The following is a 16,288-nucleotide window of genomic DNA, read 5'->3' as shown; positions in this document are numbered from 1 at the left end:
CAATGTTGGGTGAAGTTCGAGTTATTTGCTAAAGTTACAGCCCTCTTCCACCAAGATCCACAGGATGGGTGAGTCATGTGTTCAAGGACTTGTGCGCTTCGCTGTTGTGGGAACATTTCCATTTTCTGATTTCCATGAGACCACAGAACAAACTAAAATGGCTTCCCTGATCCAACATGACGGTGGAAGATGGTTGCGCCACAATGATCCTGAATCACGCTTAGTAAGTAGGAAAAAATTACACATCTGACTCACAGTGGGAAGAGATTCATTTCTTGTGCATCTCTCGTGTGTGTGTCAGAGAAAAACAGGCCCACCCTAGGTCTTTGCTTTAGATTTTAATATATTCAGTGATTAAATTAGCATTCTACATAGATTACAGAACATCTCAACACTGCTATTCAAAGGGAATGTGAATTCTTAGAATATAAATGTTAATTTGTATGCGAGGTGCTCCACGTGTCCTATTTGACCTGCAACTATAGACGTCACATGACGCATCACACAAAGAAATCAGTTATAGCAGAGGTAAAAGAACTAGCCAGGCTACAGGTGTGGGAACAGTCAACAAATTATCAAAAGTGTGATACAACCCTCGATATGGTTGGGTGTGCCCGATTAAAACAAAGGAGAAGCTTTCACACATTTGTTGCTGTATGATGACCTTTTGTTGTTCTGTTTATGTTTTTATGTTTCATGTGGAACCTACTTGAGCAGGTCTCCCTTGAAAAAGAGATCAATGATCTCAATGGGATACACCTGGATAAATAAAGGTTTGAAATGAAATGAAACAGTAATACATTAACTCTACCAGAGGGAAAAGCATTTGAAGCTTTAACATTTAAGTATTAGTAACATTATTAAAACAAAACAAGGGAGTTGGCATATATTTTAAGCTTTCAGTCTGATGGAAAAATAATGTACTCTATAAATTCACAAAATAGCAATGACACCTTAGTGGTCTATTCCTCTTAATTGGAATCATTTCTTCTTTATTCATACCAACTTGCAGAAGTGGGCACCGAGAAATTGGCATTTCTGCACTTTCGTTGGGTGTGGTCAAACCTTACTAAAGATTTGTATATCTGGCATAAGATTTAGTAACCCTCTAATATCGGATATACAATAAACTCTATAAGCTTTTTTGATATAAAAAGCTAAATGTTATGCTCCTCAGTGAAACTTGAAGGTAAAGTTTTAATCTGTTTTGATGTAAATTACCCTTTGCCCTTGTAGAAGAGAAGGTTGTTCAAGTGGATGTGTTTTTTTAAAACATTTCTTTCCGGCTTCATCTAGCCTACTCAAAGCACCATAAACATTGAAACTAAAACTCATACTTTAAAGCAGACATTTTGTTAGATTTGGCAGACCACAGCCCAGTCATTTTCTGTTACAGCTTTCCAATGACAAGTGTTTGCTGCCCCTTGCTGGAATCAGAGGGTACTGCAGCATTGGCTATACTTGTAAGTTAGTGGAGCTGCTCCTCTGGGTAGTAGTTCAAGAGATATAAATTATTCGCAATTATGATGCATGCCAAGAGTATTAACACTTACATCAGAAAAATAAGTACAAATGTCTAGGATATTCTATAGGAAATGTCCCAGTCGTTTGACACCAAGGTAAAGCTTTGTTTCACTGACCTTCTGGTTAAAAGTTTCAGCTCTGATGCTTTCCAACCACACCCAGCTTTGTCATTGGGTAGTCATAACTGTGCAATGTTGCATCATACAACACGGATACCATGATGGTTGAAAAATGTGTAACTGCAGAAATGTTTTCACTTCTAGTTTTGAAAATAAACATGTCAAATGAACATCAATTTTATATTGCCGTTTATAGATCATGGCCTGCACAAAAAGTTTTACCTGTAAACATTTATAGTCACTGTTCTGGGTGGTACTCTGACGGGAAATTGGTTGGAATTAAAATATATTTGGATAGTTTGCCATTTGAACATGAAATGAGACTCGAATCAGACCAAAGACATCAAATCCAAAAGATGGCATTGTGGAAAATGCTTTATTTTGCAAGTCAAAGAACACAAAAACAGCTTGGGCCACTGACAATTCACTATTGTCTTTACACTGTCATTCTCGTAATAAGCACTTGGTCGCTTAGAGTCAATAGGTATTAAGTGTTGGAAAGCAGAAGCGAAGACTGTCCCAGTGTCCTCACTTGAAGACCTTGCCCTGGTTGAAGGCTTTACCCACATGCTTGAAGTCACCCTCCCAGGCAAAGTACTCCTTTACCATGGTCTTGCACTCCTCGCTGCTGGGATCAAGCTTACGCCAGTCATATGATTCGTAGTCGATTTGCCAGTCTGGAGACAGCTGGAAGGGAATTTAAAAAAAAAAAGTTATTTGAATGCAAGTGAATCATATTCATGTCTAACTAACTTATTGGATCATCATCATGATAGTTCATCAAGAGGCGAATACTTGGACCTATACACTGAGAAGCAGACTATAAAAGCTTTAGTATATGCTTCAACAATCTAAAGAACTCCTTGTTTTAAAACATTTTAAGATCAGAAATGTTGTACAAGCTTACATACAGCTGTACAGACACACCAACCTACAAAATCCAATGTTTAAAGTACATTTTTGATATTGCATATCATTTGTGCCCATAGCATGAACCAGCCTACTGCTCACTGAACCAGAGGTGACTGGGATGAACATGGTCTCTAGTTTCTCTACCCCCGTCAGATTAAGACTTTGTGCCATGAATGGACACCGCCTTGCCCAGACAGGGGCTAGTTAAGCCTTTGATCTACATCCATTTAAAGTTAAGCTGCAGTCAAAGTATTTTACATTGCCGCAGTGACTGACTGCTTTTGGACGGACAACATTTTGAGTGTGGGTATTGTAAAGGTCAGGACATTGTGGAATGTATATTTTTTCCATTTCAAAACTTACAGGGAAGACAAGTTCCTGGCCTCTGAAGACCCAGACGCCTGAGATGGTGCTGTTGTTGTTGGTGCCAAACAAGAGGACACTGCCAAAGGCATTCTTTCTGAGTTTGTCCAGGCGCTGGAACATACCTGTTTACACAAGTGTTTCAGACATTATCAAACAAAAACAAAATCATACATACAATGTAATAATCAGTACCGACAAATTGAGCACTTCACTCAAGTTCATAATTTCTACACCAACTTCATGCATAAAATAGATGTGGCCAAACGAAGACCAAAATTAAAAGAGTTGTAGGGAGGTTCAGTCGAAATATCAATGCCCTAAGTCTGTATAACTGTGCCCATAGCATGAACCAGCCTTTACTCACCGACAGAGTTGACTGGGATGAACATGGTCTCTAGTTTTTTCTACCCCCGTCAGATTAAGACTTTGTGCCATTACATGACACCGCCTTGCCCAGACAGGGGACATCTGTTTTTTTTGTGTAAAAGTCCATTTCTGTCCACAACTTGTATGCATCAGCTAACGTTTAAAATATGGTTATTCCCAAGACAAGCAATGGCTTTGAAAGCTCAAACATTGTACGACTTACTCTTAATTATGTATTCTGAGCTTGATCTACAGAATCAACACAGGGAGGCTGCACTACAAATATAGACAGGCTAAAACCACTCAAACATTTATTTAAAAATATGAGGGCTCGAGGTCATCAATTCAGAATTTAACGTAAAGTAGGATGTAAAAAAAGAACACAACAATTATGTTGCTGAGGCTTACCAGAGATGAGGTTGCAGCTTTTGAAGGGTTCTGCAAGCTCCTTAGCAAATTTGTACTCGCAGTACCAGATTGAGTACCCCTCAGTGTCCAAGTGCTCCCAGAAGTGGGGAATGGCTACTTTCAGGGTGTCCTCATTGGAATACTTTCTCTTGAACTCATCCATAACAAATGTGCTAAAATCGAAAAAAGGAAAAGAAAGGTCATTTATAGCTGCTTTTTGTGCATGCAGGGTAGAGATGTACATTGTGTGAACAATCAGCAGGTGAAATATCAACTCATACACTTGTTTTGGAGTAACTCAGTTCTGTATTATGGCACAACACTTTCCTCTTTTAAAAAAAAGAGAAAAGTGACTGCCCGTTCGTTACATTTTAAATGCCTTTCTGAAAGACATTATGGAAGGTAAGCATTTTTGAATGAAGCTCTGCTGACACAGCCCAGCTCATCTTACAAGCTTCAGAACCCTAAAATCAGCTCTAAATCTTGAGGTTCAGTTTGTGCCCATAGCATGAACCAGCCTTTACTCACTGACAGAGTCGACTGGGATGAACATGGTCTCTAGTTTCTCTGCCCCCGTCAGATTAAGACTTTGTGCCATGAATGGACACTGCCTTGCCCAGACAGGGGACATCTATTTTCCCCTGAAGAATGGAGTTGCCCAATTGGTGTTAAGGACTGTTACAAACCAACATAAGGTCTGCAGACCATTTCAACTCACCGATAAGCTCTCGTGGAAACAATCTCCAGAGGTGATCAATTGAAATGGAAACCTGCAGACTATTGGCTTTCTATTTTACATGGGTGGCCACTGCAAAGTTTCATCTAAAACTGAAAGACAGAAAACAAAGCAACCAAATGCTTAAGACAAGTCAATCATATAGATTGTTCTACCTCTTTGCCAAGTGTGCAAAGGGGTCCTTGGTTTTGGGCTCAGAAGCCAAAACAGCATCACAGTCGTCCATTTCCTCTTCTTCAGCAGGCTTCTTCTCTTCCTTTTTCTTTTCCTTCTTCTCCTGGGGCTTGGCTGCATCTTTTCCTGCCTTCTCTTTTTTAGGAGGAGCCTCTTTCTTTGGCTGCATCTCAGCAAACTTCTTGGCTGGAGAAACATAAAAACATGTTTTAAGTTAAAAAAACAATACTTACTATATGATGTAGATATTGCACCTACGTTTAAAACCTGGAGACATGTTCCATTTGATAGATACAAAATACAGTCAATTAAGGTCTTTTTTTAATTTATTCGTTTGTGCCCATAGCATGAACCAGCCTTTACTCACTGACAGAGTCGACTGGGATGAACATGGTCTCTAGTTTCTCTGCCCCCGTCAGATTAAGACTTTGTGCCATAATTGGACACCGCCTTGCCCAGACAGGGGACATCTATTTTTTTCTCCTCAGAAAGGAATTTCCTACCTGACCAAAAGCATGAATTGTGAATTATCGCAATACATTTGACAGTTTAGAAAAGGGGATGGGTTTCTGTCCCTAAAAGGCAATAGAGTATTTCCTTTGCATTCTTGTTACACTTTAACAGCCCTTTGTTAAATGACATCCAGTTCCTTGAGGCACAATCCTTTACGCATTTGTTTTGCTTACATTTAAGAGTACAAGTCTGGAAAATTAACAATGTGTCAAAAAAAAAAAAAAAGTGCAGGTCTAATTTCATCCTTTAAAATGTGACAATATGCTACAACAGCCAGCTTTGTGCTCAATATACACATTTCATTGTTGATGACTTACCATCAAACTGGGCCATCTTTTCACACAGCTTTACATCTCCAAGGACTGTCTTGAACTGTGGCTGGTTGACACAGGTGACGAACCAGCGAGTCACATTAGGGTAAGGCTGACGGAAAGAGGGCTCAAGCACCTACAGGGGACAGAGTGGCATGTTAGGACTTTCAGGAGCGCATCTGGACTTAAATATTTTCAAGGAGAACACTTGTTTCTTTAAGATTTATTTCAAACGGTGTAGCTTTGTTTCTACAGAGTGCACGTCATACCTGTTTGTAGAGCCAGAGAATGGAGCAGGCCACACTGATGTCAGCCAGGCTGATCCTCTCGCCCACCAGGAAGGTGCGCGTGTTCAGGTGGTGGTTCAGCACTCCAAGGGTCCTCTTCACATCCTCCTTGGCCTGCTCTGTGGCCTGCACAGAATCAAACCAAGGAATGAATATGCATCATCTCTGGCCAACTGAAACCAGCCCTAAGCAGGTGAAATGTATTAACTTATACACTTGTCGGTTTAACTCCTGTATTAACTTATACACTTGTCGGTTTAACTCCTGTATTAATATGGCACAAAACTTATTTTTGACAAGAGGAAAGTTACTGCCCGTACCTTACATTTTAAGTTTGAATGAACTAGACTACTTAAATAATCCAACTCATCTTACAAACTTCAGTACCCTAAACTCAGCTATAACTCTTTAGGTTCAGTTTGGTTTGTGCCCATAGCATGAACCAGCCTTTACTCACTGACAGAGTTGACTGGGATGAACATGGTCTCTGGTTTTTCTACCCCCGTCAGATTAAGACTTTGTGCCATGACATAACACCGCCTTGCCCAGACAGGGGACATCTATTTTAGTTGCCCAATTGGTGTCAATGACTGTTACACACCAAAATTCCACCACAGCGAGCAAACCATAATTTAAGTATTTAACTTGACCAGAAAATGCTGAGCTACCAACCTGCTTGTTGAACTGCATGATTCCCAGAGTTGGGAAGACCCATGCGCTGGCTGGTGGGATGATCTCCGAGTCAGCAAAGCTGACCCACTGCAGCACCTGGGCTGCGGCCTGGGGAGTGGCACCACGCAGGGCCTCATTGCTCACTGTGGTAGAAAGTGTACAAGAATACAAAAATGTAGATATATATATATATTTGTACAAATAAACATGTTGGACAGAGAGCAAACAAAGGGAAATACACATATTGAATGTTGATAAATGTACATTGTCCATTTTCTAAAAAGGATATTGAAATGTGCAAAAGACATTTCAAAAATGTAAAATACATCACGTACGACTTGTCATTCTGCTTAAGTGTGCAGGGATCTATCTACATCACACGCCAGTGCAGTAATTAACTTAATGGTTTGCTGGGTCAGACAATGAATTCCACCATAAAATTCTACACTTGTGGGAAATGATAGTCAGCATTTATCCCGTTAAGATTCGAGGTAAACTTTTTGATGAACACACAGACTGGGTAAGATTAATAAACACTTACAGTAGTGAGCAATGGCATTACTCTCGAACAGACAGAAACCATCATCTCCCTGGTAGGCAGGTACCTACAGGGGGGAGGGGAAGAAGCAGAATTCGGGATTAATTCAACAATTGTAGCGTGTTTTTATCCAGAAATGCCAGCTATTAAGTGTATAGACATGTTTGATACACAACCATTGTGTGAAAAATCAGCAGGTGAAATGTATCAACTCATACACTTGTTTTGGGGTAACTCAGTTCTGTATTATGGCACAACACTTTCCTCTTTTAAAAAAAGAGAAAAGTGACTGCCCGTTCGTTACCTTACATTTTGAATGCCTTTTTGAAAGACATTATGGAAGGTAAGCATTTTTTTTAAATGAAGCTCTGACTGCTGACACAGCCCAGCTCATCTTACAAGCTTCAGAACCCTAAAATCAGCTCTAAATCTTGAGGTTCAGTTTGTGCCCATAGCATGAACCAGCCTTTACTCACTGACAGAGTCGACTGGGATGAACATGGTCTCTAGTTTCTCTGCCCCCGTCAGATTAAGACTTTGTGCCATGAATGGACACCGCCTTGCCCAGACAGGGGACATCTATTTTCCCCTGAAGAATGGAGTTGCCCAATTGGTGTTAAGGACTGTTACAAACCAACATAGAAATTCCAGCTATTCAGTGTATAGACATGTTTGATACACAACCAATAGTGTCAGTTAAACTTGTTAAAGCACCTCTGTGATTTACATTTTATTATTTGATAATGTTATTTAAAAAAAAAAGCAGCAAATTTGCAACAAACATTTTTTTATGTTGAAACACGTACCTTGCCCAGGGGGAAGTTGTTGAGGAAGGCAAGGGTCCGGTTTGTCTGGCCGAAGGTGAAGGCAGGGGAGTTGCTGGCGACTTTGAGGCGAGCCCCGCTGTACTGGGCTGCAATTTGGGCCTTGAAGGCCCGCCAGTTCTCTGGGTATGTGTACAGAGTCTAAACAAATAAAACGAAACACTGCCATTAGAAAACAATTTCAAAAAGCAACCCAATTGAAGGTTCACAGTAGCATTTTCGCTAGCAGGTTAGCCTATGAAGCACAAACATTCTGGTTGAATTATCTCCTACGGTTAAAATAAATAAATAGATAAATTGTAATAGCCCTGTAATATTGCTCGATTACTAGGCCTACATAAAAAAATAACTATCAGGTAAAAGAATGATGGGATAAAAGCCACACGTCGAGTTTAAGTGATATGAACAAATGAAGGTGCCATCCAATCGAGATGCTGGCCATTTAAAATGTACAGGGCAGAAATTAGGGCAGGTGAAGCCGCTGGATTGTAATACTTTGCCATTTAACTATATCGACTAACAAGGCCAAATGCACTCAGTTGAACAATGAGAGTAAAATATTGAGCTATATTCACGTGCTTTGTAGCTTGTTTAACACATGCTAGCTATCAGTACCGGTAATACAGCCCGACAGTTGTTTCTACAGCTGTGGATCAAGTAGCTTTAAAAAACGTGAAACAAATATTGGTTACAAGTCTACAGAAAGAGGACATTAGCACCAACGTAAAGTAAAACTCCCAATGCAACACTAAGCTTTACATCCTGAAAATAGCTATGGTAACGTGGCACAAGCCTGGGCCAGAAGTTGGGCGTGAATCGCCGTGAATGCAACGTCAGGACAGCAGAAGCTAACCTTAGTTTGTAGGAACAATGAATGACATTTTACATAAATACCACCAATAACATCTACCTAACGGGTTGAAAGTGATGTTTAAATGCTAAGGTAATTATTGAGAGTGCGGATGTTGCTGATTTTTAACGGATTGACCCATGAAAGTTAAAAGAAAAACCATAAAGCTAGCCATCTTACTCACCCCTGCCGCCATCTTCAGGACGAGAGAAAGAAAGACCGAACGCTCCGGTGACGTATTTACGGCCACCAGCCGTGCGCGCCCCTGTGATTTCCGCGTTCACGTTTCGCCTCATTTGAACAGAGACGGTGTCAGCATGTTATGTACAAGTGACAAGATATTACAATTCAGTGACATTTAAAACACAAAATAGGATACAAAGATTTAACAAATAAAATAGTTTTATTACACTCAGCGTACAAAAAAATGATAGTCCAGATAGAAATTATGAATTCTACATTAAAATTAGAGTACATTAATATTAGGCTCCGCTTCTGCATTGTAGCCTATGCAGTTTTGCTATGAATTTAGCAATCATTCACCTATTCCAATGAAAAAACAAATGAAATTATGTCAAAACTCCTGACAACATACAAATCACTTAAGAAAAATGAATACTTTTGACCAAGAAATAACTATGACATAAAATGTCCCATGTGTAATGTGCTCCTTTTGAGGCGAATCAGCTGACAAGACCTGAAAGTAAAATAAAGAAGGCAAGTTCAACAATCATTTATATAAGAGAAAATAAAACATGTTTATAAGTGAAGTCATAAACAGCAAAGCCAAAACTGTTCATCACAACCAGTTACCAAATGGAACTAATACCATGTTGTACTCAACATTAATCAAAAATAAATAAATCTTTGCAAGACTTTTCAATATCCTGCCGATCTAATGATGGATCAGCCACCTGTATGACACAGTTCTTTGTAATACTCACCCAGATAATCATCCATAAGAGATCCAATTGCGAACTAAAAAACAAGAGAAAAGCATTTGTTTTTTATTCAGTAAATCAACAATCACTTCTTAACTTCTATAAATGAAAATCTGAGAAATAGTAAAATTGTAAAGTAGTTTTGTTCGTATGACGAGGAGAAGAAAACACATAAAACACTTACAATGTCGTTCTTGTCAACCCTTGTTCCCACAATCTTCAGCCGGATCTCATCATCTTGTTGGATTACAATGTCCTTGAAACAAAAAGAAGAAAAACCTTCTTTATTGCAAGACTCAGCAACAGTTAACAGGATAGCACCATCACTAATTATTGCTTTTGTTCGACTCCTGATTACTTACGTGTTCTGAAAAAAAACCTTTAACACAACTATTATTCAAATTAACTGGACTGTGACATGTACTTATTACATTTTGTTAAAAATTGAGAAAATTGTAGAACATTTTTCGGTATTATTGTGATTTATTTTGTTTTAATCTCCAGCTGGTACCAATAATAAAAATAAAAATTCTCACCTCATCAGTTGTCTTATAACAAGGAGGATTGGAGTTTGGGTCAAACTCCATTTCTGAGGGGATGGACTGCAAAAAACAAAGTTTCTCGTAAGATAAAGACAATATAAATCAAAAAAGGGTGAAAGCCAACCAGTGCGGTCCAAAACTATAGATGTTAAGATAACTCACATGGCGAGAGATAAAGCAGGACATGGGACCAATTTCTGTGAACAATCCAACCTGCAGGAAACAGAAACATATAAATAACAATTAATCAATTTTATTATATTAAAAATAAGACAAAAATAAAATAATGTCTGTTGTCAGCTATTCATTAGTTAATATTCAACACATCAATCACTGCAAAAGCATCTATAACTGCTCTAGAGAATTGAACGAACACGTTTAAAATACAGTTGTTGTACAATCATCTTTGTCAGTCATCTTTATATATAATATGATTTATATCCCAAAGTATCCGAGTTTAATTGATTTAATATGTCAGCTTTACATGTCATCAAAGGATAATGTTTCAGCTCAAGAAAAACTGCATAGTGGCCATAATAGCACTGTGTTTTCCCTCACCTTGTTAACCTGAGTGACCACAGCATCAACCACCTCCCCTTTGAATGGGCGGAACACGATGGCCTTGTACTTGACGGGGTAGAGGACAAACCCTCTCCCCGGCTGGATTACACCCGCCCCGATGTTGTCGATGGTAGTGACTGCGATGACAAAGCCATACCTAGAAGAGAGAAATACTTAAATCAATGACATGTATGTGCACTTTTTTTATACATGTTTAAACTGTTATGATGATCTCAAGAGCAAATACTGGTCCTGATCTGTTGCATTTGGCTGGTATCTCAGACTATCATTAGAATATTGTTATGACTTAATAGTTGATACCCTATAAAGCAGATGGAAGTGATAATGTGTTTATTTCTGCCTCGTGCACTGAACACACGTACACATTAAAATGGCTGTTTTCGGTTGAACATAGAAGTCAAAACGTACAGTTGTTTATGGACCATAATTCAACATTACTTAATAAACTCAGATCATCCTTAGAATATTGTTATGACTTAATAGTTTATCCCTTATAAAGCAGATGGAAACGATAATTTGTTTATGTTAGCCTCTTGCCCTGAAAGTGTTTATAAGTTCTCTGCACTGTCTTTAAGTGCAATACTATTTAGTAACATATTTTGCACACAATAAGTGCAATATGTACCTGACATTTCAACTTTGCAGTCCAAATACAGATTCGGTGCCACTAAGCTAAGAACAAACTAAAAAGTGTTTTGAATGCAATTGTCAGCATATGATTAAGACTCGGAGCTACTCACTTGCCAGTGCAGGTTCCCTCCACTTCTGTAAAAAGCTTCTGCTTCACGGTGTTGAGGAGGTTAGGGCCAAAGTACCTCGGGTGTAGTAAGATTTCATGCTCCAAAGAAATCTGAAAACAAAAAACTTCCATAGGTAGTGTCGGTTGCATAATATAATATACATTGTATTAGATTATTATAAAGGTGATCTTGCGGGTGCAATAAAAGCCAATAGAAAACTTAGTGGTATTTATGCATAACTATAACATAACAACGTGTGCGGCAATGATGTGAATAAGTTGTGTTAAACTAAATGAGCTAGATGCTAAACAACGAACTATTTACACATTCTAAACCAAACACCCTGCTATCGGTCGGCCCATACACGGAGAGTAATACACATACTTACATGGTAAAACATGTTTGCGTTTACGCTCAAACCGTAGTCGGTTAATTTGTATTGTTTTTGATAAATTATCCAACCCGTTTTCTACTTTATGAATGAAAATATGTCGCTCGTTCGCGACTTTGGTTATTTCCGGGTCACGGGGTCAGGAGTGTGATTTTGTTGCCCTGGGTTTTGTCTCTCAGAAAACATACGCTCTGGTCTCTGAATAAATAAATTCAGAGATCTCCCTTAATATTCGGATGAATAGAATATGCACTAATCCCAAAATGAGTTGGTCTGTGGGCTTTGTTGTCTTTAAACTGCAAAACACGCAGGTTGTTTGGTTTGTTTTTTTGCAAATGTTTTTGGCTGCGTAAAACCCTGCCAGTCCTCTCCACACTGACCTCTGGCGGCGAGGAGGACACACACCAGGAGGGCGGGTACACACAGCAGGCGCGACTGAATACGGTTTCATGATTGGTTTGTTTTGCAGGACCAATAACTTCTGACATATCGAAGCAAAACAGAATATTTTTTGACAACACAACCACTGTCATGATCATATGATTCTGATACAACCCGCAACAGCCATTGCACAGGTGGCTGATATTTGGAAAGATTGATAAAAGACGGCCGGCGTCTCTCCTGCACTTTTCAGCCAGGCAACATGGCGAGTAACCTCGTCTGGAAGTTATGTCGTCCCCCTGTGTTTAGACAGCTGGTAAGTTGTCTAATAACCCTTTACTCTATATTTATGGTTCTTTTGTGTATGACTAATGTAACTCCTTCCCTACGTCCAGGCCTCTCTTCGGTCTGGAGCTGAAATCCGACATTTCTCCAGCAGCGATCCGCCACCGGAGAATATCAGTCGGTATCCAGTTCCTCACAAGAAAGACCTTCCTCATGATATAGTGGATGTTATGGAGGAAGTTGAGTCAAAGGTAGAAAAAACAACATTTAAAAATATATATATAATACTGCACATTAACATGGTCCTATTCTGCTAAACCTCACGTTTCCTTCTCTGCAGGGAGGCTTTTTGCCCAATGTCTTTAAAGTCCTCTCTCATAGACCAGCAGAGTTCAGAGCCTTCTTCAGTTACTACAATGAACTAATGAACAAAGAGACAGGTTTGTTTGTGTGTCTGATCCCCACCAATCATAACAACTCATAAACATACAGTGGATGTCAACCCAGACAGCCACTGCCCATAACAATCAGGGAAGACTGTAGAGGGGAAGTATAGATCCACTCCTTTTTAAAACAGAAAAGGAGGTCCTTAGGCATTTTTGTTGCTAAAGTCTTGCCCCTGATTTGGTCTTGGTGATCTTTTCATTTTCTGAAAGAAATAATCAAGTATGAACTTTGAATTGGTGACTAAGGAGTCATGTGGATCCTGAGGGTAGACCAATTCAGTGGCCTGGATAATGACAGAGCACGCCATTATCATGTTGGCCGATTCCACTATAGCTATTTTACTTAAACAAACCAAACTCTATTAACTCTGCACTCTGTTTGTGATTATTTGATAAACCCTCTCTGGTTTTGTTATCAAATGTGTTTAGACATATTTGCCTTCGAGCATTTATGCTTCACTTTACAATAGAAATCTATCCTCAACCAGTACAACCCTAGGTGCATGTGATTCGATCTTTTTCCCACCACCTCTACTAAACGGAACAATATAACATTCTTTTGCATGTCTGTGCAGGTGTTTTTGACATTGTGGCCACTTCCTAAATATCTTAGACCGGTTTCAAGAGGAAGCTTGCTCATATCTAAATAAGTTGTTGACTAAAACGAGCTCTGATTCTAAGTACTGTATGTTGTTGTTGTGTGAATGTGTTATTGATTTCATGATTTTACATTAATGTGTTACCAATTGTCTTCCAGGCGGATTGACCAAGGCAGACCGTGAGCTGATTGTAGTCGCTACCAGTGTCCACAACAAGTGTCTTTACTGTGTGGTATCCCACAGTGCATTGCATCGCATTTACTCTAAGAAGCCCACTCTTTCCGATCAGGTACAAATGTATTTTTACTATTTGCCTCTGCTTTGCGTGTTATAATACACAATTACTGCATACATGCATAAGGGTTGGCATTTGAATTATTCAGAGCCAAGCAATGTTTTAATGGTTAAAAACGTTATAACATCACATGCTATTTTAAAGAAGTCTCTCCTTCCTGGTACAGGTGATTGTTAGCTATGAGAATGCAGAGCTGTCTGCTCGGGAGCGGGCCATGCTGGACTTTGCGATGGCTGTGTGTCGCTGTGACACCATTACAGAGCAGCATTTCCAGTCTTTGGAGGAGGTGGGCTTTGACCGTGAGGATGCGTGGGACATTTCTGCCATCACTGCTTTCTTTGCCATGTCCAACCGTCTCGCCCACCTCACCGACATGAGGCCTAACTTAGAGTTTTATAACATGGGACGTATGCCAAGGGACAAGAACAAGGACAAAGGGAATGTAAAAGGAGAGTAGTGATACAGAAAAGATACCAGATGTCAATGTATTTTATTTTGTTATTCTGTTTTTATGTAGATGACAAAAGAAGCATGAGAGAGATAATCTGAGTTTGTTGTGAACCTCCTTGTGTGTGTAGATGTAGATGGGGGAGACATTGTTTTAATCAAATTATTACTGACCCTGACTTTTTTAATGTGTTGTGGCTCTGGCTGTTTCCCGATCACTTGCCATATTGTTGGTAAAAGTTAATCTTTTGCAGGAAGTTGGTCATTACATTAATCGTTTGAACCAATTTCACAGTTGTCTTTCATTTTAGTTTATGTCATAAAACCTAAAACAATCACATGTCAGAATCTCATGCCAGCTCTTAATTTCCTTGTTCACTTGGTAAAATAGCTCTGTGCTAGGATGTGTCACTATCAATAGGAGTTTGAATACGTAGCATTGTTCAAAGCAATGGAAGCTTGTGTTTTAAAGTATCTATAGGCCTTTCATATTCTAAATAAACTATTTTGTTAATAATATGTAAGATTTGAAATTGTTTTTCTGACTTTGTCTCCTTCTTTTGGGATTTGTAATACATCTGGAAAGTCAGTGGTGGGACAGTAAAAATGCAGTTATCACATAATATTGGTGAAGTATGTTGTAACACCAGCAGATGGCACCACATCTTTGCCTTTATCAGAATGGCTTGAATTTACACTTCATATATTAATGTGATCTTTTAGTTCATACAAACTGCACATGTTTAACATTAGCCAACACCATCTCAAATGGAGAAAAACTATTTTTATTAGAGAACTGATTTGGATTAGGATAATCATGATGGGTGCAAATTTCGTCTGTACATTTCTAGTTTATTTCACTGTAAATGTCATGAATAATTATCCCTGATCTAATTTCTGTGTTACACAACATTTCTCCCAAAGTTTATTTTCTGGCAACCTACTTTAATGCTGACGTCCCCATGCTGTCTATCATCTACACTGATACGAGTCAAACATGACTCCCGGCGGCACCAGAAGATTTACTTTGTTGTGCATATGTGAGTGAAGTTAAAGTTACAAACTCTGAATTGCAATAGGAGCAATAATTAAAGTTGTCTTTTTTTATAAGTATTTGAAAACGACATCCCTCTCTTTGATATTTAGGACAAACTCAAACACTGTGAACAACGATGTGATGAATGACAGTTCATAAGTAGCATGAATGATATATCTGAATACACTTGTTGAGTCACAATATGAAAGTCAGCCTATAGCTTAAAATTGCAAGGGGCTTTTCACTATTTTTGGATTCCTGTGAACGAGCAAGAGACACATTGTTAAATCATCTGAAAGCTAATCTATTGATGTTTGTTTAAATCATTTCGCTGATAGCTTCCTCCCTGTGCTTTTCATTACCTGTCGTTATGTCATATGTCTCAGGAAGTGCTCATGCATTATTACACCTCATCATTTGGCACCAACCCTCCTGACCCCATGTCTCCTTTTAGTGTGGGTGGAACTTTCTGTAAAATAAAGAGCAGTAGCAACAGGTACTGTATAGACCCTTCACGGAGTTTGGTCCATGAATTAACAGCAATTTTGGGCAAATTTCCATATTTCATAGCATCCCAATGCAGTAAAAATGACCCAGAAATCTGGATCTATTATTAATAATATATCTGATCCAAGATTAAAATCAAGTTATTTTCTGCTGATAAGCACTACAAGTGGACTCAATGCTTTTTTTTTTGTATCTGTGCACAGCCTCCAGACTTCCTGCAGTGAGAGTCAACCCACTTAGCTCGAGGAAAGATAGGAAGGTGGGTGGAGGGGGGGGGGGTCTTTGTATGCCTCTGCTGGGCGTTCAGAGCAGACTTCAGACTAAGAGTTTCCATTCTGTCACACTTGCAAATGAGAGAAGCCTGAGTGGGCAGTCAAAGTGAGGAACATTATTTCATAAAAAATATTGAGGGATTCTCTGCCCCAATTCGAACTGTTCTCTTTTTTTGTAGTGGTCAAACTCCTCCTGTATCCTAACATTTAAAGCCAACAAAATA

At 39.0% G+C, this 16,288-nt stretch overlaps 3 protein-coding genes across 3 annotated transcripts; 1 reads left to right on the top strand and 2 right to left on the bottom strand.

The window, feature by feature from the left end:
• Positions 1 to 1,986: 1,986 nt before the first annotated feature.
• On the bottom strand, positions 1,987 to 8,866 carry eef1g (eukaryotic translation elongation factor 1 gamma). Its single transcript, XM_034136725.1, has 10 exons — positions 8,785 to 8,866; positions 7,733 to 7,891; positions 6,930 to 6,993; positions 6,389 to 6,531; positions 5,699 to 5,842; positions 5,436 to 5,565; positions 4,587 to 4,791; positions 3,696 to 3,868; positions 2,919 to 3,043; positions 1,987 to 2,330 (listed from the first exon to the last, which is right to left on the bottom strand). The coding sequence occupies exons 1-10, from the start codon at positions 8,794 to 8,796 to the stop codon at positions 2,172 to 2,174; spliced, it is 1,314 nt and encodes a 437-aa protein (XP_033992616.1). The 5' UTR covers positions 8,797 to 8,866; the 3' UTR covers positions 1,987 to 2,171.
• A 118-nt stretch (positions 8,867 to 8,984) lies between these two features.
• On the bottom strand, positions 8,985 to 11,944 carry polr2gl (polymerase (RNA) II (DNA directed) polypeptide G-like). Its single transcript, XM_034136746.1, has 8 exons — positions 11,794 to 11,944; positions 11,406 to 11,515; positions 10,642 to 10,801; positions 10,246 to 10,296; positions 10,078 to 10,143; positions 9,726 to 9,797; positions 9,545 to 9,578; positions 8,985 to 9,297 (listed from the first exon to the last, which is right to left on the bottom strand). The coding sequence occupies exons 1-8, from the start codon at positions 11,803 to 11,805 to the stop codon at positions 9,284 to 9,286; spliced, it is 519 nt and encodes a 172-aa protein (XP_033992637.1). The 5' UTR covers positions 11,806 to 11,944; the 3' UTR covers positions 8,985 to 9,283.
• A 273-nt stretch (positions 11,945 to 12,217) lies between these two features.
• si:ch211-175m2.5 (uncharacterized protein LOC568697 homolog) lies at positions 12,218 to 14,787 on the top strand. Its single transcript, XM_034136734.1, has 5 exons — positions 12,218 to 12,493; positions 12,573 to 12,713; positions 12,803 to 12,902; positions 13,666 to 13,796; positions 13,969 to 14,787. The coding sequence occupies exons 1-5, from the start codon at positions 12,440 to 12,442 to the stop codon at positions 14,257 to 14,259; spliced, it is 717 nt and encodes a 238-aa protein (XP_033992625.1). The 5' UTR covers positions 12,218 to 12,439; the 3' UTR covers positions 14,260 to 14,787.
• Positions 14,788 to 16,288: the final 1,501 nt, after the last annotated feature.

This window comes from Trematomus bernacchii, unplaced genomic scaffold (genome assembly GCF_902827165.1).
Source record: "Trematomus bernacchii unplaced genomic scaffold, fTreBer1.1, whole genome shotgun sequence".
NCBI lineage: Eukaryota > Metazoa > Chordata > Actinopteri > Perciformes > Nototheniidae > Trematomus > Trematomus bernacchii.
This window is presented reverse-complemented; position numbering and strand designations above follow the sequence as displayed.